General features: G+C 48.0%; 1 protein-coding gene across 7 annotated transcripts in view; it reads left to right on the plus strand.

Annotated features, from left to right (window-relative positions):
- Positions 1–22768, plus strand: part of MAPT (microtubule associated protein tau) — a 126099-nt gene that overhangs the window by 48607 nt on the left and 54724 nt on the right. For all 7 annotated transcript variants that reach the window (XM_032163966.2, XM_032163959.2, XM_032163961.2 and 4 more), the window contains exon 2: positions 16599–16748. In XM_032163966.2, coding sequence (XP_032019857.1) covers positions 16616–16748 — 133 coding nt within the window. In that variant the 5' untranslated portion in view covers positions 16599–16615. The remainder of the gene's footprint in view (positions 1–16598; positions 16749–22768) is intronic.

The raw sequence follows: 22768 nt of genomic DNA on the forward strand, positions 1-22768 counted from the left end.
GCGTATGCTTACCCTGGTATGGCACTTCTCTTTTTTTGAGACAGAATCTCACTCTATCACCCTGGCTGGAGTGCAGTGGCACGATCTCGGCTCACTGGAACCTCCGTCTCCCAGGTTCAAGCAATTCTTGTGCCTCAGCCTCCCGGGTAGCTGGGATTACAGGTGTGTGCCACCATGCCTAGCTAATTTTTTGTACTTTTAGTAGAGATGTTGTTTTGCTGTGTTGGCCAAGCTGATCTCGAACTTTTGGCCTCAAGTGATCTGCCCACCTCAACCTCCCAAAGTGCTGGGATTACAGGCATGAGCCACCATGCCCGGCAGTGTGGCACTTCTTACATGTGTTCAGCGGACACTGTTCATCTTCTGTCCCTCCAAGACAGTACTGAGCTCAGGTCGTTCATTACTGACAGACAACTGCTGATTTCCAACAGAATTGCCATCCTCTTCTCCCCTGCGACTTTCAGAGTGTGACCTCAGACTCAAAAATTAGAAGTGAAAACATCTTAAAAACTATCACCTTTTCTTCCTAATCCTCCTCTCCTCTCCCTGTCTTCCTTGTTGTCCCCATCTAATGAACTATCATGGCAAAAAGAGCCCATTTCTGGTAATTTTCTGTGGCCTTTCAAACTCCCACCTACCCCACTGCTCCTGGGTGCATTCCCCAAAAGCTGAGACTTCAGCACAGAAAGTGCCAGGCCCTCTGTCCCCCCCAGATCGCCTTCCCTGTCTTCCCTGTGCTTGCCTGTCACATTGTATGGGTTCCAGCGCCGGAAGGAATGAGGAACAGACTCTCTGGTTCTCCTTTTGAAGTTTACCTTCGCTCCACTACTTCTGAGACCTTCCCAGAAGTTGCCCCTTGTTTCTCTCCTCTCCAGGGCTGACCCAGAGCTGCCCCTCACCTCTTCCTGCTGTCACCCCATCACCATCAGGGCAGAGGCTGGGACAAAGCCTCTCCTGCTGGCTCTTGCTGTTCTCCCTCAGGTCCAGCCTCCTCTTCTCCATCTTCAGGAGTCTCCCTCTCCACTCACACGTCATGACTTCAGCACCTCGCATCAGTCCAGAACATCACTGCTTGTTCAAGTGCCACCTTTCCCATGCATTTTTTCCAGTGACATTCACAGCCACCCTGTGAGACAGGAGTGTCATCATCCCCATGTTTCAAATGAAGAATCTGCAGTTCAGAGAGGGCAAGTGACTGGCCCAGCCTCGACAGCTAGCCAGTGGACCCCACCAGGGCTTCTGACTCCAGTCCAGGTTCCTTTTCCACCCAAATCCATGGAGAGAGCTGAGCCGAGAACAGGTGTCCTTCAGGAAGACGTGAAGCCAAAGCCTCCACCTCCAAACCCAGGGGCCCAGGGAGTCCAGACACCCATCCACTCACAAGGCTGGATGTGGTGCATTCCAGGAGAGGGGTCGGGAGCGAGTGGCCTCTCCGTGCGCCCATGGGGATAGATGCGCACGTGGCATCTCCACATCATGGGGCCTCGCTTCATGGGTGAACTCCAGGTCCAAGGGGAAGCCAAGCAGGGGGCCCTTCAAGCTCAGCTTTGGGCCCAGGTGGGGGTGCAGGGTAGAGCAGGCCTCCTCAGCCCCTGCCATGAGGCCAAGGCAGTGCATCGTTCACAGCATACATTCAGAAACCACAACCTAACAGCTGGTCATCAGTCCGGGTTACGGCTGATGGAAGCGCAGGTGCTTCTGAAAACCCACAATGCTCTTTGGCCAGTGACCCAAGGGTGCCTCTGAGAGGCCTCACAGCACCCGGAGGTGCTGCTGAGGCAACGCCCTGACTGTAAGGAGGACCATTCATCCTCAGAGAGTGGCCGTGATGCTGCTGCGACAGTCCCACCATCCCTCCCGACTCTAACTCCCAACAGACTTCCCACTGTAAAGCTGAACTCTCCAGCAAATCACCTCTCACCAGACTCTCTCCCGCTGAACTCTCCAGCAAATCACCTCTCGCCAGACTCTCTCCTCACTCTCTCTGGGTCCACTAGAGGTTCCTCAGCCTCTCTTTGCCTTGGTTTTCCCAGCTGTAAAATGGAGGAAAGAGGGCCTGTGTACCCTCAAAGGTGCGGTTGGAGTGGCTTCTCCTACATTAGGGCCTCTAGTGGGGCTTCATGATTGGTTGGTGGAGGTCTCCAAACCCACCCAGTGCCACCGAAGGCTGGGACTGCAGATGCAATGCCACAGGTGTCCTTCCTCAGCCTGGGCAGCTGCACATCATGTGTAAAATGGGGATAATAAGATAATAACAGCCCCTTGCACCTATGTGGCTGTGAGGATTAAACAAGATAAATGTGTAACAGTGCCTGGCTATAGAAATATTTACTCCTGTTATTAAGGGAAGAATATGCATGGCTAAAAAGGGAGGTAAGATGTAAAAGCCAATCCCTCCCCCTCTAGCATATTTAAGGGTAATGTTGAGTTGGTTTGTGGACCATTTGCTGCCTGTTAGAGCTGGAAGGTAGGGACCCCCTCTCAACAGCGATGCTACAAATTATACCCATTGGAGGTCAACCAAAAGACAAAGCTTATTGGCTGGACATGGTGGCTCACACCTGTAATCCTAGCACTTTGGGAGGCCAAGGCAGGCGGATCACTTGAGATCAGGAGTTCGAGACCAGCCTGGCCAACATGGTGAAACCCCATCTCTACTAAAAATACAAAAATTAGCTGGGCGTGGTGGTGCACACCTGTAATCCCAGCTACTCAGGAGGCTGAGGCAGGAGAATCACTAGAACTCAGGAGGCGAAGGTTGCAGTGAGCCGAGATCGCACCACTGTACTCAAACCGAGGCAACAGAGGGAGACTCAATCTCAAAAAAAGAAAAAAAGACAAAGCTTGTTAATACCAGCATATTGTTAAGGGAATAAAGTAGGCTGCAGAACAACTGGTGTAATATGGTGCCATGTAGGGAAAATTACATGTGTGCATAGGAGAGGGGTCTGCAAGGATGTGCCCTAAGATGTTACAGTGGTTCGTTTGCTTTCCTCTTTTATAATTTTGTATTTGACTTTTAAATAAGGACCATAAATCGCTTTTATAAAATACATTCTCTCCAGCCCCTACTACTCCTTTAAAGAATAAGAGTGGTTTGCCCAAGAAAGGCGGTTTTGTTTGCTCTGGTTTTCTTGATTCTGACATCAGAGGAAACTCCTTCTCATCTACTTGGGGCTCTGGGTTCAGGGGATTCATTTCAGGCAGATTAAACTGGTAACCAGGGACATTCGTGGACACAGGGAGGGGCAGGAGCACCATCAGTTTGTCTCACACAACCACTGCCATCCTCACTGAAGGCTGTTGCCTGATCAAGAAAAGTATCAGGCCAGGCACAGTGGCTCATGCCTGTAATACCACCACTTTGGGAGGCTGAGGTGAGTGGATCACTTGAGGTCAGGAGTTCGAGATCAACCTGGCCAACATGGTGAAACCTTGTCTCTACTAAAAGTTCAAAAATTAGCCAGGCATGGTGGTGGGCACCTGTAGTCCCAGCTACTTGGGAGGCTGAGGCAGGAGAATCGCTTGAACCTGAGAGGTAGAGGTTGCAGTGAGTCAAGATGGCACCACCACACTCCAGCCTGGGTGACCGAGGGGGACTCTGTCTAAAAAAAGTATATATATATATATATATATATATATATGAAAAATGGGGTAGTTTTTAGAACTATAGTAGTTCTAAAAACAAAGGCCATCCAAGCATGACAGATTTACAAGCACTATTGGCTATTCCAGTAGTTACAATGGAGGAGAGAAGCTTTTAGTTAAAACAAACAAACAACAAACCCAGAAACCTTAGGTCAAAACCAAAATTGTCCTCTCAGACACAATCTGGGAATTTTCTCATGACAGTGGGCATTAGCCAACTGACATCAGCCGCAACCATCCGTGTGCACACAGTGGCACCACCTCCTCCCAAAAAGCAGCCTTCATCTATGCCCTCATACAATCGTTGATTATTCTCTTTGGATTAAGGCCCGGAATTATTTCAGTTTCTTCTTGCCAGCATGAGTCTTTCCTTTCTGTACGCTCCTTATCTTCTCTCTTTAATTTGGCAGTTCTGCTTGAAATCTGGGTCTTTCATTAGTAGTAGTTCAATTTGGTTCCAGAACATTCTGTGGTGTGATGCGATGTGACCAGAAGCTCACACTTCAGAGCTCTTCGGGGGCCAGTCTTACCGAGCACCTCCCAGTGGCTGCCTGTGTGCTGGGCGCCACTTATGGTGGGCAGGAGAGAGGAGGGGACACAAAAGAAGACACAGCTCCTTCTTAGAAGCTCAAAGTTGGGGACCAGCTGCCACAGAAAGAGTATGTTTAGCATCCGAGACACCAAGATCCAGCCTCACAAGGGTGTTTATTAAGCATCTTCATCTCTTTCTTTTTCTTTTTTCTTTTCTTTTTTTTTTTTCTCAGACAGTCTCACTCTGTCACCCAGGCTAGAGTGCAGTGGCACGATCTCGGCTTACTGCATGCAACCACCACCTCCCCGGTTTAAGCGATTCTCCTGCCTCAGCCTCCCCAGTAGCTGGGATTACAGGCGCCCACCAACGCACCCAGCTAATTTTTGTGTTTTTAGTAGAGATAGGGTTTCACCATGTTGGTCAGGCTGGTCTCGAATTCCTGACCTCAGATGATTTGCCCACCTCGGCTTCCCAGTGTGCTTGGATTACAGGCGTGAGCCACCGCTCCTGGCCTTGCTGTTGCTTCATCTATAGTATGTTTGACTTGATGACCTCCAGTTACCTTAGACAGAGGTTCTCATCTAAGCTCCAACTTTCCATTTCCATTGTCCTCGTCTTTCTTCCCCTAACCCCTCCACATTTCTCTCAAAATCACCCCACTTCTAAAAAATACTGCTTAGTTTTCGTTTAAATTTCAAATTATCTATACTCATTGAAATAAATCAAAATAGCATAGAATAAGCGAAAAAAATGGATCCCACCCTTCCCCATTCCCATTCCCTAGGGCTAACCATAGTTAACCATTTAATGACTAGGTTTTTTTGTTGTTGTTATTTTTTATTTATTTATTTTGAGACAGAGTCTCACTCTGTCACCCAGGCTGGAGTGCAGTGGTGTGATCTCGGCTCACTGCAACCTCTGCCTCCCAGGTTCAAGCAATTCTCCTGCCTCTGCCTCCTGAGTAGCTGGGATTACAGGTGCCTGCCACCATACCTGGCTAATTTTTGTACTTTTGGTAGAGACAGGGTTTCTTAATGTTAGCCAGGCTGGTCTTGAACTCCTGGCCTCAAATGATCTGCCCACCTTGGCCTTCCAAAATACTGGGATTAAGTCGTGAGCCACCGCACCCAACCCTCCTGGGCTCTCTTTTCCTTTAGTTGCACTCGCTCCCCGCTCCTGGAGTAGAGGGATTTCCGAGAGACTGTGGGCTCTAGCCTTCACCTAGGCCCAGGACTAGGATGCCTGCCCTATCATTTATCTTTATACCTTAAAGCAAAACAGCTGGACCATAAGCATTCACGAACAAACTGTGAATAAGGAGAAAGTTCTCCCAGGAAACAAGAGCTTTAGTTCAGCTGGGCCAGCCCTTATATTCCTTAGCTGTTACCAGTCACTGCTTGATTTAATCTCCGCCATCACTTGGCCTGACAGGTCTGCTGCTGGTGCCAGGATGTCTGGGTTTTGAAGCCTGGCTCCATTACATACTTCCTGTGTGACCTTGGGCAACTTACTCAACCTGTCTGTTCCTCAGTTTCCCCAGCCGTATTATGTCAGCATGATAGTTTGTTGTGTGAATTAAATGAGGCAATAACTGGAAATGCTTCAATCATGGTTCCTATCATGAGAAATCCTGCTTTCCGCCTAAATGTGCCGGAAAATTCCTGGTGGTGCAGAACAGGAGACCAGAGCAAAGGAAAGACAGAGTGCAGAAGCCAAAAATTACCTGGGAGAACAAAGCGCATGTTAAGGTTATTTTTGGATTCTAGGTTTATCTCTGCTTGATATTCAGTTACCTGCGAGAGATCCATTTAGGGGATTTTTGTTTGTTTTTAACAATAGCTTTATTGAGATATAATTCATATGCCATAAAAGTCACTCTTTTAAAATGTTTCCGGTATATTCACAAGGCCGTGCAGCCTTGCCTGTCCTTGATTCCAGTCTGGGTTTTTAACTGAAGGGGTAAGGGGGACCACGCTTTCCCCAGACCAGAACCGCGGGCCACGGGCCGATTCCGCTGAGTCACCGCGGGCGCCGGGTGCGCGGCGGCGGAGCCCGGGACCTTCCTTGGCTGCCCCCTAGCGAGGGCCGCAGCGCAGCCTGAGACACCCGCTGGGGCCGCTCCACGGCCGTCGGATTTAGACTGGAAGCTGGGTCCAGGTCCCCAGCTTGATGCGCCCTCGGTGTGGGAGACCAGCCCGACTCGGGCTTCCCCTGAGCCCCTGGACTCTTGACTCCAGCAGGGCCTGGGTAATGAACGTCAGCTCCCCTTTCCCAAAGGGGATGCTCTGTTGGGAAGGCACCCATTTGATACAGTAGCGTAGAGATGGGTTTTAGCATCAAAATATCAGAATTCAAGCCTTGCTCTCTGCTTACTAGCTGTGTGACCCTAAAAAGGTTTCTGAACGTCTCTGAGCTTCAGTTTCCTCATCATTCCTTCTCACGGGGTAGTTGTGAGCATTACAGAGATCCTCTCTGTGAAGCCCCTGTGAGTGGCTCATCCTCAGGGCTGAAATAAACATGTTATTAATAATCCAAAACTGGCAAGGAGTGTTGACTGGTCCCCCTCCCTTGCCCAAGGAGCTTTCTAGAACCTGAGTTATCATTACCAAACTGTACTGCCTTGAGTAAGAAAGTTAGAAGGAATGGCAAGGATGGTGGCAGGTGGAGGCAGGCAGATTGGTCCTCACCTCCTTGCAGCAAGAAACAGCCCCAGATTGTGGGAAACCTACAGACCTGCCAGACAGACTAGGAGCAAAAGCTGGGGCTTTAAGAATCCCTAGGGAGGTTCTCCTGAGAGAGCAGCCAGTTGGATTTTGTAAGCAGAGATTTGGTTGGGGAGGAGGTGACCACGTAGGGAGCAGAGAGGCAAAGCTGTCGGGAATCCTGCCTTGAGGGCAGGGGTGTGTGTTGGGGGGAGTTGGGTCACTGGGGCTCGGTGGCCTTGGGCAAGTTTCTACCCCTCAGGTCCTTTGCCCACCTAGGAACTCCATCCTGCCCACCTCACAGCTTACAGTGAGCCTGGATGCGCTGTCATGGGCAGGTGCCCAGGAAAATGGCAGACATGTTCCTAACAGCAAGCAGCGTTCCCCAGTGATTCCCAGGGTCACCTCGGAGGTGGGCGAGATGCCTGGGGTTTCTCATCCACCCCACAACACCTCAGAGGACAGCCAAATCTGTCCCTTCAGGTAAGCTGCACAGAAGATGTGAACTCTGCTGGGAAGACTGTATTCTTTGGGAGCAAAAAGGACCCAGGGTCTCACCTGCACATCCCTGTCCCTGAGGGCCTGGGGGTTGTTGGAGGCCCAGCCTTGGCAAAATGAGGAAGAGGGTGAAGGTTGTCTGGGACCCTGCCAGGCTCCTTCCTTGGCCACACACTCCCCTTCCTGCACACACACCCTTCTCCCTCCACCCCATCTCCACTCTTGTCAGAAAAGTCACAATAAAAAGGTCCATATTGTTTAGTTCCCACACTTTTAATTTTTAAAATTTTATTTATTTATTTATTTATTTATTTTTTGAGACAGCCTCACTCTGTTGCCCAGGCTGGAGTTCAGTGGCGCGATCTAGGCTCACTGCAACCTCTGCCTCCTGGGTTCAAGTGATTCTCATGCCTCAGCCTTTCGAGTAGCTGAGATTACGGGTACGTGCCACCATGCCCAGCTAATTTTTGTATTTTTAGAAGAGACGGGGTTTCAGCATGTTGGCCAGGCTGGTCTCGAACTCCTGGCCTCAAATGATCTCCCTGCCTGAGCCTCCCGAAGTGCTGGGATTTCAGGTGTGAGCCACCGTACCCGGCTCCACACTTTTCACTTATTAAAAGACTGTGGTGTCCATCAATGGATGAATGAATAAACCAATGTGGACTATCCCTCCCATTACCCAAGGAATGAAGCACAGAGCCTTGCCAAAATCTGGATTCACAGTGAAAGAAGCCAGTCACCAAAAGCCACGTGCTGTATGACTTCCCTTATACGAAATATCCAGAAGAGATACATCCATGGTGACAGAAAGTAGATGAGCAGCTGGGGACTGGCGAAGGGGAGAAGGGGGAGCAGGTGTCTATGAGGTCCAGCCTTTCTTCTGGGTTTGGTGAGAATATTTTGGAACTAGATAGAGGTGATAGTTGTACAACATTGTGAATGTACTAAATGCCACTGAATCATTCATTTAAAATCATTGGTTATGTTGCATGAATTTTAAGTCAATCAAAAACAATTGTTTGAAAAGAGAAAAGCCTATGGGAGCGGCAGCAGTGATTGGATTCATGATTCGATTCTATGGCTCATCCCTCCCCTGCCTCACCCCCTCGCCCTCCAGCGTCTTCTTTTACTCTGCACTGTCATCTTTGTTCTCATCTCTGTCTCTCTCTCAACCCTGCAGACACTTTTCCCTTTCTTTGTCTGCCCCCACCCCCCATATTTCCATGTCTCCCGTGTCTCCCTACGAGGCATGAATTGAGGCTGGGAGGGTGTGATTCTGAAGAAAGCACCAAGAGTGACTCAGCTAGCCCCTTCCCCTCCCAGGGCCTCAATTTAGCTAAAAAAACCGCAGGGACGGACTCAGGAGGCAATACCTTTCCAAGGGTCCCTAAAAAATGTCCCATTTTAGTGTTCAGGTTTCACTCAACTTTAGTGCCTCCCCTAAAATATGTTCCTTACCTCCCACCCCACTGCATCTAAGTTACTGCCTGAGAAAACAGGATTGAGGAAAGGAGAAAGGAAGAGAGAGAGAGAGAGAGAGAGAGGAAGGAAGGCTGATGGATTTAGAAAAGAAGAAAACAAGTGGTCTGAGGAAAACAGCCTTGGTGTGTTTATTTTCCTGTCTGTGTATCGCTTCTGGGCCTTTTGGCTAAGATCAAGTGTATTTGCCTGTCTGTGTGTCTCAGTTAGATTATAGGGATCTGTGGGTGATGACATGTCTGGTCCAGGCTGCGTAGCCACCTCAAGGGCATGCTTATTTATGTGTTTTTCAATTCACTATTTTTGCATGGGAGTCCCAGGCCAAGAGGCACAGCTGCGCCATTTGTCTGTTGGTTTAGATATCGTTCATCCAGTTCTTCCAGAGAAAGCATCCTGCCCTTCTGGAGGAGGTGGGCAGCAGGGGTCAGAGATGGGACGGAAAGGAAGGAGCCAGGTCCTTGGCTAGGATGCCTGGGTCCCCTTCCTCTCACCTGGCCTGGGCTGGGGGCCTCCTGCTGTCCTGTCACTGACCACTACCCCGCCCCAGCCTCCTGAGTTAGAAGACACAGGCTAAAGTAGAGTATCTCTCCATTGAAAAACCCACACAAAATAAAGGTTCATAAAAAATAAAAATTTAGACTGGGTGCTGTGGCTCACACCTATGATCCCAGCACTTTGGGAGGCCAAGGCAGGTGGATCGCTTGAGCCCTGGAGTTCATGACCAGCCTGGGCAACGTAGTGAAACCCCATCTCTACAAAAAATACAAAAAATTAGCCAGGCATGGTGGTGCACACCTGTGGTCCCAGCTACTCAGCCTATGGACCCACACAGAATACAATGTCAGCATAAGAAGGGAGCCCTGGGGTCACCAAATGGTTTGGGGGGCAAAGAACCTGAAGGTTGAGAGAAGTGGCTTGGTCACCCAGCTGTTGGGTGTGAGACCTGGCCACTGCTTCTTCCATACCCCAGACCTGCACCCTGACATCTCAGGTAAAAAGTTGGGGGATGTTTTATGGTCCAGAATGAAGGAACGGGCAGTGAGGGGCAGCGGAGCATCACTTTGCATTTCTGTCTGCCTCGTACTGGCTGTGTGACCTGGGACAGGTAACTTCCCAGACTCCTGGGAATCATAATATCTATGATGATGATGATGATGATGACACTTACCTCAAGGATTGCCCTGAAGGGTCACAGAGATGCCTGCAAGGCACCTGCATGGAGCAAGCACCCCTTCTCTGGCAGGTGCTGGGTGAGCACTACCTGTTGCCAGGCCCTGGGGCTATAGCACTGCGTGACCCTGCAAGTCCTACCTGGCGAAGCTGGCGTTCTTATGCTCAGTCAGTGTGGGTTGTAAGACTAAGAAGAGTCACTTCAGTTTGCTCTCCAGGGACATCTTTCTGGGTCCTATTTTCTGCCTATGTCAAGTAGCGCCTCAAGGATGCTCCTGAAAATAGGCTTGTCTTTCTTAACATGGCAGGTAGGTCCCAAAGCATTAGCATGGGGCAGCTGACCTAGCCCAGCCCATGCAGTGCAGTGACTCTTGCAACCGAGTCTAATCAGAAGGTCCATGAACCTACGAGCATTTCCTGTCCTGGGATCAGGGTGGATGCAAATCATTTTTTGCATTTCTCTGATGGCCAGTGATGATGAGCATTTTTTCATGTGTCTGTTGGCGAACTCTAGCAGCTTCTTTTCACAAGTTCATGGAGAGAGGTTTCCCACTGAGGGAATCACATCTATCTGATCAAAAGAGGCTTGGGAAATGGCTGCTTAGAGATTCTTCCATGCATTCCACTTTTTTCCCCAAAGGAAAATACCATTTGCCCCAGCCATCCCATTACTGGATATATACCCAAAGGACTATAAATCATGCTGCTATAAAGACACATGCACACGTATGTTTGTTGCGGCACTATTCACAAAAGACAGTATTTCTTTAAATTTATTAATTCCTTTTATCCAGGCATTTAGTGGTCATTTTTTTATTATACTTTAAGTTCTAGGGTACATGTGCACAACGTGCAGGTTTGTTACATATGTATACATGTGCCATGTTGGTGTGCTGCACCCATTAACTCGTCATTTACATTAGGTATATCTCCTAATGCTGTCCCTCCCCCCTCCTCCCACCCCACAACAGGCCTGGGTGTGTGATACTCCCCTTCCTGTGTCCAAGTGTTCTCATTGTTCAATTCCCACCTATGAGTGAGAACATGCAGTGTTTGGTTTTTTGTCCTTGAGATAGTTTGCTGAGAATGATGGTTTCCAGCTTCATCTATGTCCCTGCAAAGGACATGAACTCATCATTTTCTATGGCTGCATAGTATTCCATGGTGTATATGTGCCACATTTTCTTAATCCAGTCTATCATTGTTGGACATTTGGGTTGGTTCCAGGTCTTTGCTGTTGTGAATAGTGCTGCAATAAACATACATGTGCATGTGTCTTTATAGCAGCATGATTTATAATCCTTTGGGTATATACCCAGTAATGGGATGGCTGGGGCAAATGGTATTTCTAGTTCTAGATCCCTGAGGAATCGCCACACTGACTTCCACAATGGTTGAACCAGTTTACAGTCCCACCAACAGTGTAAAAGTGTTTCTATTTCTCCACATCCTCTCCAGCACCTGTTGTTTCCTGACTTTTTAATGATCGCCATTCTAACTGGTGTGAGATGGTATCTCATTGTAGTTTTGATTTGCATTTCTCTGATGGCCAGTGATGATGAGCATTTTTTCATGTGTCTGTTGGCGAATTCTAGCAGCTTCTTTTCACAAGTTCATGGAGAGAGGTTTCCCACTGAGAGAATCACATCTGTCTGATCAAAAGAGGCTTGGGAAATGGCTCTCCTGTTCATTCCCTGGAAACCTCTGATGGAACCACTGCCACTGTGGCAGCCCCGGCACTGACACCCCTGCCATGATTGGTGCCCCAGCCACATCTCTGCTGTGAGCCCCAGAGCCCTGGTTAATTAATCATCCACGTGTTGACGGGGAGAGGCCCATTCACAATAGCAACATAAAGCCCAGGGAGACGTGGCCGTGGCAAGAAGGGTGTGGGACTACATTCCGCCCCCAACTGAGGGATTCAGAAACCAGAACAAAATGGAAAAACATACTGTGCTCTTGGGTGGGAAAACTAAATATCATGAAGGGAGCAATTTTTATAGTTTTGGCCTATAATACAATTCCAGCCGAAATCCCAATGGAACTTTGAGAATTTGCAGGAAAAAAAAATTTTCTAAAGTACATCTGGAAGACAAAACTTACAAGAAGGTCAAATAATTTTGAAAAAGAAAATTATATCTGAGCCCACCTAGAGAATAAGACTTGAGATCCAAAGCTTAAATCAGGAGGCTCTAGCACCAAAATTGACAGATAAACGGCACAGAGTACATGATGCATTCACCTGGGGAAGAGGGCAGATTGGTCTACAAATAGGCCTGGGTCCATTGACTTTAGCTGTTATATTTGGGGAGAAACTTTTCAACCTCACTCCATCTGAAACCTAAAAATATTCCAGACGAATTAATAAATTAAATATAAAAAATTAGACCACTAAAAACATAGAAGAAAATGGACGATCTTTCTGTACCATAGAGCAATGGAATAAATCACAAAGGAAAACAGATTTAATTGTATAAAAATTAAACCCTGCCCATCAAAAACCATCAGAAACCAAAATAAAAGGCAACCAACTGGAGAAGATAGTTGCCACAAATATGATCAAGGGTTAATGTTATTCATAAATCAAGAGCCCACACAAGTCATTAGAATGAGCACTGAGACCTAAACAGACAAGCAAAAAGAATGAGAGTGGGTCGGCGCGGTGGCTCATGCCTGTAATCCCAGCACTTTGGAAGGCTGAAGCAGGCGGATCACTTGATCCCAGGAGTTCAACACAAGCCTGAGCAACATGGTGAAACCCTACCTCTACAAAAGTCATAAAAATTAGCCGGGTGTGATGGCACACGCCTGTAGTCCCAGCTACTCAGGAGGCTGAGGTGGGTGGATCACTTGAGCCCGGGAGGTAGAGTCTGCAGTGAGCCAAGATCACACCACTGCACTCCAGCTGGAGCAACAGAGTGAGACCCTGACTTAAAAAAAAAAAAAAAAAAAAAAGAGTAAGGAGAAAAATGCTGATCTCACTAGTAATTAAAACATCAGGCCAGGTGCAGTGGCTCACACCTTTAATCCCAGCACTCTGGGAGGCCGAGGCAGGCAGATCACTTGAGATCAGGAGTTCTAGACCAGCTTGGCCAACATGGTGAAATCCTGTCTCTACAAAAAATACAAAAATTAGCCAGGCGTGGTGGCACACACCTGTGATTCCAGCTACTCGGGAGGCTGAGACAGGAGAATTGCTTGAACACGGGCAGCAGAGGTTGCAGTGGGCTGAGATCATACCATTCCAGTCCAGCCTGGGCGACAGAGCGAGACTCTGTCTCAAAAAAAATTAAAACATCACATATTTAGACAACACTAGGATATCATTTAAAAAAACATTAATAGACTGTTTTTTAGAGCACTTTTAGGTTCACAGTGAAACTGAGTGGAAGGTATAGAGACTTCCCGTATGTTCCCTGCCCTCCACGTACAGCCTCCCCCACTGCCAACGTCCTGCACCAGAGTGGTACACTTGTTACAACCAATGAATCCTCATTAACGTATCATTATCACCCAAGTTCATAGTTTACATTAGTAAAACATCATCTTTCATCTATAAGCACAAAAATTTCTTGGCATTTATTTAGGTGTATGATTAACTTAGTGTTGACAAGACTCACACTTCATACCCACTTGCACCGCATCTGAGAAGCAATTGGTGTCTACAGCCACAACACCCTCAAAAAGCCCGATCTTCTTTGAAAAGCAATTGGTGATACTTCTCAAAATTCTATGGACAAAGTCGGCCGGGCATGGTGGCTCATGCCTGTAATCCCTAAACTTTGGGAGGCCGAGGCAGGCAGATCACCTGAGGTCTGGTGAAACCCTGTCTCTACTAAAAATGCAAAAATTACCCAGGCATGGTGGCTGGGGCCTGTAATCCCACCTACTTGGGAGGCTGAGGCAGGAGAATCGTTTGAAGCAAGGAGGCGGAGGTTGCAGTGAGCCAAGATTGCGCCACTACACTCCAGCCTGGGTGACAAGAGTGAAACTCTATCTAAAAAAAAAAAATTATGGACAAAGTTTTTCAAAAAGATATTTAATGCAACATTATTTGTAATATTGGAACATCTGAGGCCATTTCAGTGCTAACTATTAGGGGATGGTTAGGAAAATATGGTACATATGTGGGAAGGAACCTTTGGTAGTTACTGCCCCTGATGTTTACAAAGGCTTTTAGTGACCAACAAATGCTCATGCTATAATCTTATGTGAAAAAAGCAAGTAGCATAATTGCAACTATATTTTTTAATGCATAGAATAAAAGGCTAGAAGGAAATATCACAGATCCTTGACATACATTCCCAAACCTTTGTAAATCCATGGATTCATGAAAACAGACGTTTGCACAAGTGCCTGATCTTTCCTGTTATACATTCATCAGAAGTCAAGCCCTGGTACCACAAAGTATCTGCCTTTTCAAATGTGATCAAAATGGTCTCTTTTGCTTCAAGGCCATTTCTCACAAAGCAGTGGCATTTTTGCCTCTTCCTCAGAGTCACCGTGTGCCCTGGAGGACTGAGAACAGCAGAGCCGTGTTAGGATGGGGCAGGGCAGCCGGGAGGTTTGGGCTCACTCCCTACTAAGTGCCTCATTCCCGTACAGCCACCATAGAGGAAGAGGGGTTCAAATTTATTCCTCAGCCAGATGGCATGTGCCGCCTGTCCTGGAATCTCACGTCACTTATGATGGACCAAAATTCCAAAAGCTGAATCCATGATTGTCAAAGTCTGGTATGGCAGGATGTCAACAGTAATCGTTTCTGGGCAGAGGGATGATTTTCTCTTCCCGTCTTGCTTTGTATAAATACGTTTTCTATAATAAGATTGTATTACTTTTCTCATCAAGAAATAGCAAAGTACTGTTTTACTCAAAATATGAATAGAGCCAGGCATGGTGGCAGCTTATGCCTGTACTCCCAACACTTTGAGAGGCGGAAATGGGAGGATCACTTTAGCCCAGGAGTTTGAGACCAGCCTGGGCAACATAGTGAGACCCCGTCCCCACTCCCCCAAAGAAAACCCATAAAGCATTTATCCTGGATTATTCACAGGGGCCAAAAAAAAAAAAAAAAAAAATTCAGGCCTCCTGTAGCCATGAGCTATGAATATGAAAATATGCAAATATATAAGAAAAGCGAGCACATCCAATTTTTACTTTTACTTTCACACCTCTGTCCACCATGTTCCAAGAGGAGAAACTTGGTCATTGAAAGGAATAGATCAAATCCAAAGAACAAAACCACTATGCTCATTAAACTTCTTAGTGTTCACAAAGCTTTAGCTGCAGGTTGAATGGGGCAACCCGAATTGGCTAGCTAACCTGGGCTGCAGGGAGCAGAGATCGCGACACTGCACTCCAGCCTGGGCAACAAAGCGAGACTCTATCTCAAAAATAAATAAATAAATAAATAAATAATAAATTAAAAGTTCATAAATTCAAAGTCATGAATTATTTTTAAAATAATAATAATAATAATTCACAATAAAGATGAGGACAAAGTGTGAGCAAATGGTGGTTTCTATCCGGCTCTGTTGAGCTGAAGTGGCATCTCCCTGCTGGGGCTTTTGGGGAAGAAGGGTGTGTGTTGCCCTTCAGATCCCAAGCCTCATGCCCCTACTGGGCCCTGTGCGGTGCTTCTCAGCCCACCAGGAGAGCCACCATTGGAACGCACACCTGGGGGACCTGCTGGGTGCCGGTGCGGTGAATGGGGGCCACAGCCTGACTCCAGGAAGTCAGCAAGCTCGGAGCTGGAGGAGTCAGGACACCCCCGATGAGTCAAGAGTTGGTTTTGCTGCCAGTTGACATCTGATTGAACCATCCCTTCACTTCTCTGTGCCTCACTTTCCTTACCACACAGGCTCTGCTGATGCCATCCCTCTCCTGTTCAGTCCTGCCCTCACCGTTAAAGAGAAAGAGCAGACTGCTAGGCAGCAGCATTGATTTTTTTAATGAAGTGGAAAGAGACCTGGGAATAACAAGTCGGGCCCATCTCACCTGCCTCACCTGGTGGGTTTATTTGTTTTGTTTTGTTTTTGTTTTGAGACAGAGTTTCATCCTGTCACCCAGGCTGGAGTGCAGTGGTGTAATCTCGGCTCACTGCAACCTCCACCTGCCAGGTTCAATTGATTCTCCTGCCTCAGCCTCCTGAGTAGCTGGGATTACAGGTACCTGCCACATGCCTGGCTAATTATTGTATTTTTAGTAGAGATGGGGTTTCACTATGTTGGCCAGGCTGGTCTCGATCCCCTGACCTCAGGTGATCCACCCACCTCGGCCTCCCAAAGTGCTAGGATCACAGGCGTGAGCCACCATGCCTGGCCCTCACCTGGTGGTTTTGAATATGAACTGCTGCGGTGTTGGTAAATTAAGCAAGCAGATAGACATAAATAACGCTTGGGCAAGAATATGGAGCACGGGATGAGGATGGGCGGCCACCTGTTGGAGAGGGTAGCAGGGAGGCTGAGATCTGCCTGCCATGAACTGGGAGGAGAGGCTTCTCTCTCTCTTCACCCCCACTCTGCCCCCTAACACTCCTCAGAACTTATCCTCCCCTCTTCTTTCCCCAGGTGAGCCTTGAACCAGGATGGCTGAGCCTCGCCAGGAGTTCGATGTGATGGAAGATCATGCTGGGACGTACGGGTTGGGGGACAGGAAAGATCAGGGGGGCTACACCATGCTCCAAGACCAAGAGGGTGACACGGACGCTGGCCTGAAAGGTTAGTGGACAGCCATGCACAGCAGGCCCAGATCACTGCAAGCCAAGGGGTGGCAGGAACAGTTTGCATCCAGAATTGTAAAGAAGTTTTAAATACATTATTGTCTTAGATTGTCAGTAGAGTGGAGCCTCATTAATTTGAGTGGGCCAAGATAACTCAAGCAGTGAGATAATGGCCAGACACGGTGGCTCACGCCTGTAATCCCAACACTTTGGAAGGCCCAGGCAGGAGGATCCCTTGAGGCCAGGAATTTGAGACCAGCCTGGGCAACATAGCAAGACCCTGTCTCTAAAATAATTTAAAAATTAGCTGGGTGTTGTGGTGCACGTCTATAGTCCTAGCTACTCAGGATGCTGAGGCGGAAGGATCACTTGAGCCCAGGAGTTTAAGGTTGCAGTAAGCTGTGATTATAAAACTGCACTCCAGCCTGAGCAACAGAGCAAGACCCTGTCAAAAAAGAAAAGAAAAAAGAAAGAAAGAAATTTACCTTGAGTTACCCACATGAGTGAATGTAGGGACAGAGATTGTAGGGCCTGACAATCTCTCAAATACAGGGTACTTTTTGAGGCATTAGCCACACCTGTTAGCTTATAAATCAATGGTATTGATTAGCATGTAAAATATGTGACTTTAAACATGGCTTTTTATCTCTTACTTAGATCAGGCCTGACTGGCCTCTCTCTTTAGCAAGAGTTGGTTAGCCCTGGGACTCTTACTGTAGCCACATTAATAAACAACATCAACTTCTAAACATTCTATAATACCATCTATTGGCCAAATTGACTTCGCCTCTTCCTCTCTGTTTCCAAATGAAATGTGTTTCATTTCACTGTCAGACCACATGGTTGGGGACCCCACAGAGCACACAGCTCTGGCCTCTTTCTCCCCATGCTGGCCCTTCACCCACTGCTGGAGTGCCAGCTTGGTCCAGGGATTGGACCAAGTTGTCTCAGGTTGTCTCAAGGTTGGTCCAGGCTGTCTCAGTGCTGGGTTGTGCTACAAAGAGCCCTTCTTTCCACGGGTGTCGCTGGCAGTGAGTGCTCACAGCAACAGCCCACAGTGCAGCCCAAGGGCAGGATGGACTCAGTCTCTGCCTCCATACCCATTTCTAAGGAGGCAAAATGGCAAACAGTCTACTTTTCTCTTTTAATGCTAAAAATAAGAAAACACCTTGCAGCCCGGGGTATGGGTAGTGGATGGAAGCCGTGGAGTTCCGAGGTGGGAAGTGACCTCTGCTGGATATGTCTATTCAGGAAGATTGCTGGAGTGGGTGGGGTCTCTGGGAGGTCCCCGGAGTGTGGGAAGCTGGGACCACCAGCTTTCTCACACACGGAGTGGCCATCCCAGCTTGGAGAGGTTCCAGGACTGATTGGGAGGCACGTTTCAGATTTCTATCTGTTGAATCAGGGAAGGTGTTGGATTGTGAGGAATTTGGGAATTAGGAAAGTGGGTGCAGGTGGGTTGGGGGTAGGTGAAGGAAGACATGGGCATATTGCGGGAGCGGGGGCTGCTCAGAGGTGTTCCAGAAGCTCTGGGTGAGTCGGTGAGAGGGAGAGGGGAATGCAGCTTGGCCCAGCCTCCCTGCCTGAGGTCAGCCATCACGTGGTGATGAAGATGGAAATGTGCTTTCTGACGGCTCCAGCCAGTGCTGCCAGATTCAGCTCCCCAGGGAGGGCACCTGAGAGGCTCCAAGCTAGGAGATCTGTTTTCTCCTTTGTTTTTTTGTTTTGTTTTGTTTATTATGCTTTAAGTTCTAGGGTACATGTGCACAACGTGCAGGTTTGTTACATATGTATACATGTGCCATGTTGGTCTGCTGCACCCATTAACTCGTCATTTACATTAGGTATATCGCCTAATACTATCCCTCCTCCCCTCCCTCCACCCCGTTTTCTCCTTTGAATCCTTCTTAGAGGCGGGGCGCGGTGGCTCATGCCTGTAATCCCAACACTTTGGGAGGCTGTGGCGGGAGGATCGCTTGAGCCCAGGAGTTCCAGACCAGCCTGGGCAACATAGTGAGACGTTGTCTCTACAGATAATAATTTTAAAAATTATCTGGGCATAGTGGCATGCACCTATAGTCCCAGCTACTCAAGAGGCGGAGGCAGGAGGATCACTTGAGCCCAGGAGGCGGAGGTTGCCATGAGCCAAGATCCCACCACTGCACTCCAGCCTGGGCGACAGAGACCCCCATGTCAAATCATAATAGTAATAAATAAATCCTTCTCAGTCCCTTCCTCACTGCGTCCCCCTCCACTGAATTTTTCCACCTCCTCTCCCACTTCCCCCACTCCCACTTTCCCTCTCCTCTCCCCACTCCATCTTTTTCTTTCTTTGCTGTTTCTCATCCCTTCCTCCTCTCCATCCCGCAACACTGCCTACCCTGTCCCTGCCCCACCCTGGTGCTCAGGATGTGTTAAGTGAGGGGTGGTAGCCCCCAAGACCTCAACCCCGAAGGTTAGCCTGTTGAAACCACTTTCTCCCAGCTGCTCCCCTGGCAGTTGGTGCTGCTGGGGGAAACCGGGATTGGGGGCCAGATTTTGCCTCTTTTCCTGACAAAGAGAGATGAAGAGTTCTCTCACCAGGTGCCTGGGACCGGGGTGTGAGTGTCCCAGCCTATGCCAGCACATTTGTTCTGCGTCATGATTAATAGTGCTGCTTTCAGCTGGGTGCGGTGGCTCATGCTTGTAATCCCAGCACTTTGGGAGGCTGAGGTGGGCGGATCACGAGGTCAGGAGTTCGAGACCAGCCTGGCCAACATGGTGAAACCTCGTCTCTACTAAAAATACAAAAATTAACCAGGTGTGGTGGTGGGCTCCTGTAGTCCCAGCTACTCGGGAGGCTGAGGGAGGAGAATCACTTGAACCTGGGAAGCAGAGGTTGCAGTGAGCCGAGATCGCGCCACTGCACTCCAGCCTGGGTGACAGAGCAAGACTCTGTCTTAAAAAAAAAAAGAGAGAGAGAGAAGGAGTCCCGCTCTGTCGCCCAGGCTGGAGTGCAGTGGCGCCATCTTGGCTCACCACAACCTCCGCCGCCCGGGTGCAAGCCATTCTCCTGCCTCAGCCTCCCAAGTAGCTAGGATTACAGGCGCCTACCACCACGCCCAGCCAGTTTTTGTATTTTTAGTACAGATGGGGTTTCACTCTGTTGGCCAGGCTCGTCTTGGACTCCTGACCTCAGGTAATCCGCCCACCTCAGCCTCCCAAAGTGCTGGGATTGTAGGCGTGAGCCACCGTGCCCAGTCAACTCTTTCTCAAAAAAAAAAAAAAATAGTGCTGCTTTCTCTTTCAAGTGTCCTGATTTGGGTGATAGTAAATGCCACCCTACTTATAAGGGAACTACCTCAGAATGCTAATTGGGACATTTTTGTAGCACTCTACTGTTGGCAACAGGTGATGCTCACAACAGCCCGTGAGGGTGGATGACGTCCGCTTCACAGATGACAAAGGAGCCCCATGCTCAGACCATGGGCTGCTGAGCAGGTCCATGGCTGCAGCCCCACATCGACCATATTTCCCCCTTGTCACTCTTTCCACCAAGCCCCCTTGGAACTTCAGTTGTTAAACTCTCTTGGGTGGAATCCAAGTTAGAATCACAACATACGCCTCATATGAATTGTGCCAGTGAAAAACGAGATTCTATTTAGAGGCAGGGCAGCCTGGCTTAGAGTCAGTTTAAAATATGTATTATGCTGCAACAAATGTACCATGATCCTGTAAGATGTTCACAACAAGGGAACTGGATGTGGGGTATACTCTCTGTACTAACTTCATAAGTTTTCCGTAAATCTAAAACTCTTCCAAAATAACAAGTTCGTTTAAAATTAACTCCAGGAGACCAGGTGCGGTGGCTAATGCCTATAATCCCAGTACTTTGGAAGGCTGAGGCAGGTGGATTGCTTGAGCCCAGGAGTTTGAGATGAGCCCGGGCAACATGGTGAAATCTCGTCTCTACGAAAAATACAAAAATTAGCCAGGTGTGGTGGCACACTCCTGTAGTCCCAGCTACTTGCGGGGCTGAGGTGGGAGAATCATCTGAGCCCAGGAGTTTGAGGCTCCAGTGAGCTGTGATTGTACCACTGCACTCCAACCTGGGCAACAGAGTGAGACCCTGTCTTAAAAAACAAAAATGAAATAAAGTCCAGGAAAGAAGTGGGTTTTACCACTTTTATTTTCTGAAGAGAAAACTAAATTTAATGTGTAAAGTGAGGACAAGTTCACCAAGTTAGTTTGTGTTTGAGTTGCCTAAAATATGTTTGCTAAAACTATTCAAAGCTTTCACATAAAACATGATCAGAAGTTCTATGCCAAAACATATGTGTGTGTATATATATATATGCACTATATATACTGTATATAAAAATGCAAAATCTAAATTGCCAACCTTTTTGAAATTGCTCTGAAAGGAAAGCATTTGAAGATAATTTGCTTACCCAAAGAATATACTTTCCAAGAAAGCAAGTAATACTTAAGGTGTTCATAATCCTCATCAAATTAATTCTTGCTACTGAAAGCTTACAAGGAGCTGTTTTGATGTCGGGTATGGCAGGTTTGACTTGGCAGAAGGTGTCACTTTACTAACAACTTTTAAATAAGTGACAGAAGACAAGAAACTACACGTTAAATACCAGAACAAAGAGTGTCTAAGTGGATGCTAAGAGTTGAAATATGGCTGGATACCTGCCCAAGAGAGCTGAAAAGTAGATGAAAGTTGGTTACCTATAAACTAGTGCACCCTAATGAATTAAAAGGTGTTGATGAGTTAACTTGTTATGCCTTCCAGATAAGACATGCAAATGGGGCTTCTTCCTCCTTCACTACTTCCAAGGAATTTAACAAGGAGACCAATGCAAATGATAAGGACTGTAGGGCTCAAGCTGGGGACAGATTGGGGAAAGGGGGACCATCATGCCCATACAGATGCCCCTGTGCCCTGGCAGTCAAGGCTGCTGAAAAATAACAAAACCCAGAAGTCTGCGTGATACTGCCTCACCATTTGTCCAAAGCCTTCTTGCGGCAGTTTACAGGCTTTTGCAAAAGCTCCAGGACCAAGGAGCTGTGTTCGTGCTGGAAGCTTGTTCAGGATTAGCTGTTCTTTGTGGGATGGGTGCAGCCAGGGCCAGGTGTCCAGGGACAGTGTTTTAAGAAAGGGCATGAGATGTCTGATCTCACAGTGCACTTGAACTCCACTTGCCTTTTTTTCATTTTCTCATTCTGCTTCATGCACAGAACCAGCCCCATCCTGAAACTGACTCTAAATGACTCCCGCCCCAGGTGGAGTGCCTTTCTCCGGGTTCAACAGAGCCTTCCTGTCGCCCGAGGGACAACTCCACTGAATGCCCAAGCCACACCCAAAACCTAACAAGTAAAAACCAAACTCTGTGCTCCCCCATCCTGGGCCATTCCTGGTTTCTCTACTGCTGTTGGTGGCACCACCATCAACTTGTCCGTCATGACCCTGGCCAGTTCCTCCCACAACCTTCCACAGCACCGAGGGACCTCACCTCCATTCCATCCGACACAGACCTCCTCACCACAAACCTTGGTTTTGCAACAGCAGCCCTGAGACCTTTACACCCTCCGCCCTTCATCCTGTCCCCCACTGAGGCCCCAGAGCCATTCCTTAAAGCAGGGCACCACAAACTATGACCCACAAGCCAATTCTGGTACCCAGCCTGTTTTGCACAGCCAGTGAACTGATAATGATCTTTTCATACAGCCAGAAAAAAAAAACAAAACTACCATTCTGAGCATGTGACTTCCATGTTCAAGATGTCTCATGTTCAGAAAGGCCCCTGGAAAAGGAGGAAGGGGAGCTGGACACAAAGGGAGACCCTCTCAGCTGAGCTCCTCCCATCCAGACATTTTCCTGGACTTCCTATCCAATGACTTCCCTTAGCTTCTCATCAGCCACCCCTGTCTGCCCAGGAGGCTGGAAGATGTGGCCTTTTAACTGGGCACAGCTCTGTCCTATATCATATCAGGGCTCTGTTCCCAAGGAGGGTAGAGAGAATGGACACC

Source organism: Hylobates moloch, unplaced genomic scaffold (genome assembly GCF_009828535.3).
Source record: "Hylobates moloch isolate HMO894 unplaced genomic scaffold, HMol_V3 SCAFFOLD_10, whole genome shotgun sequence".
NCBI lineage: Eukaryota > Metazoa > Chordata > Mammalia > Primates > Hylobatidae > Hylobates > Hylobates moloch.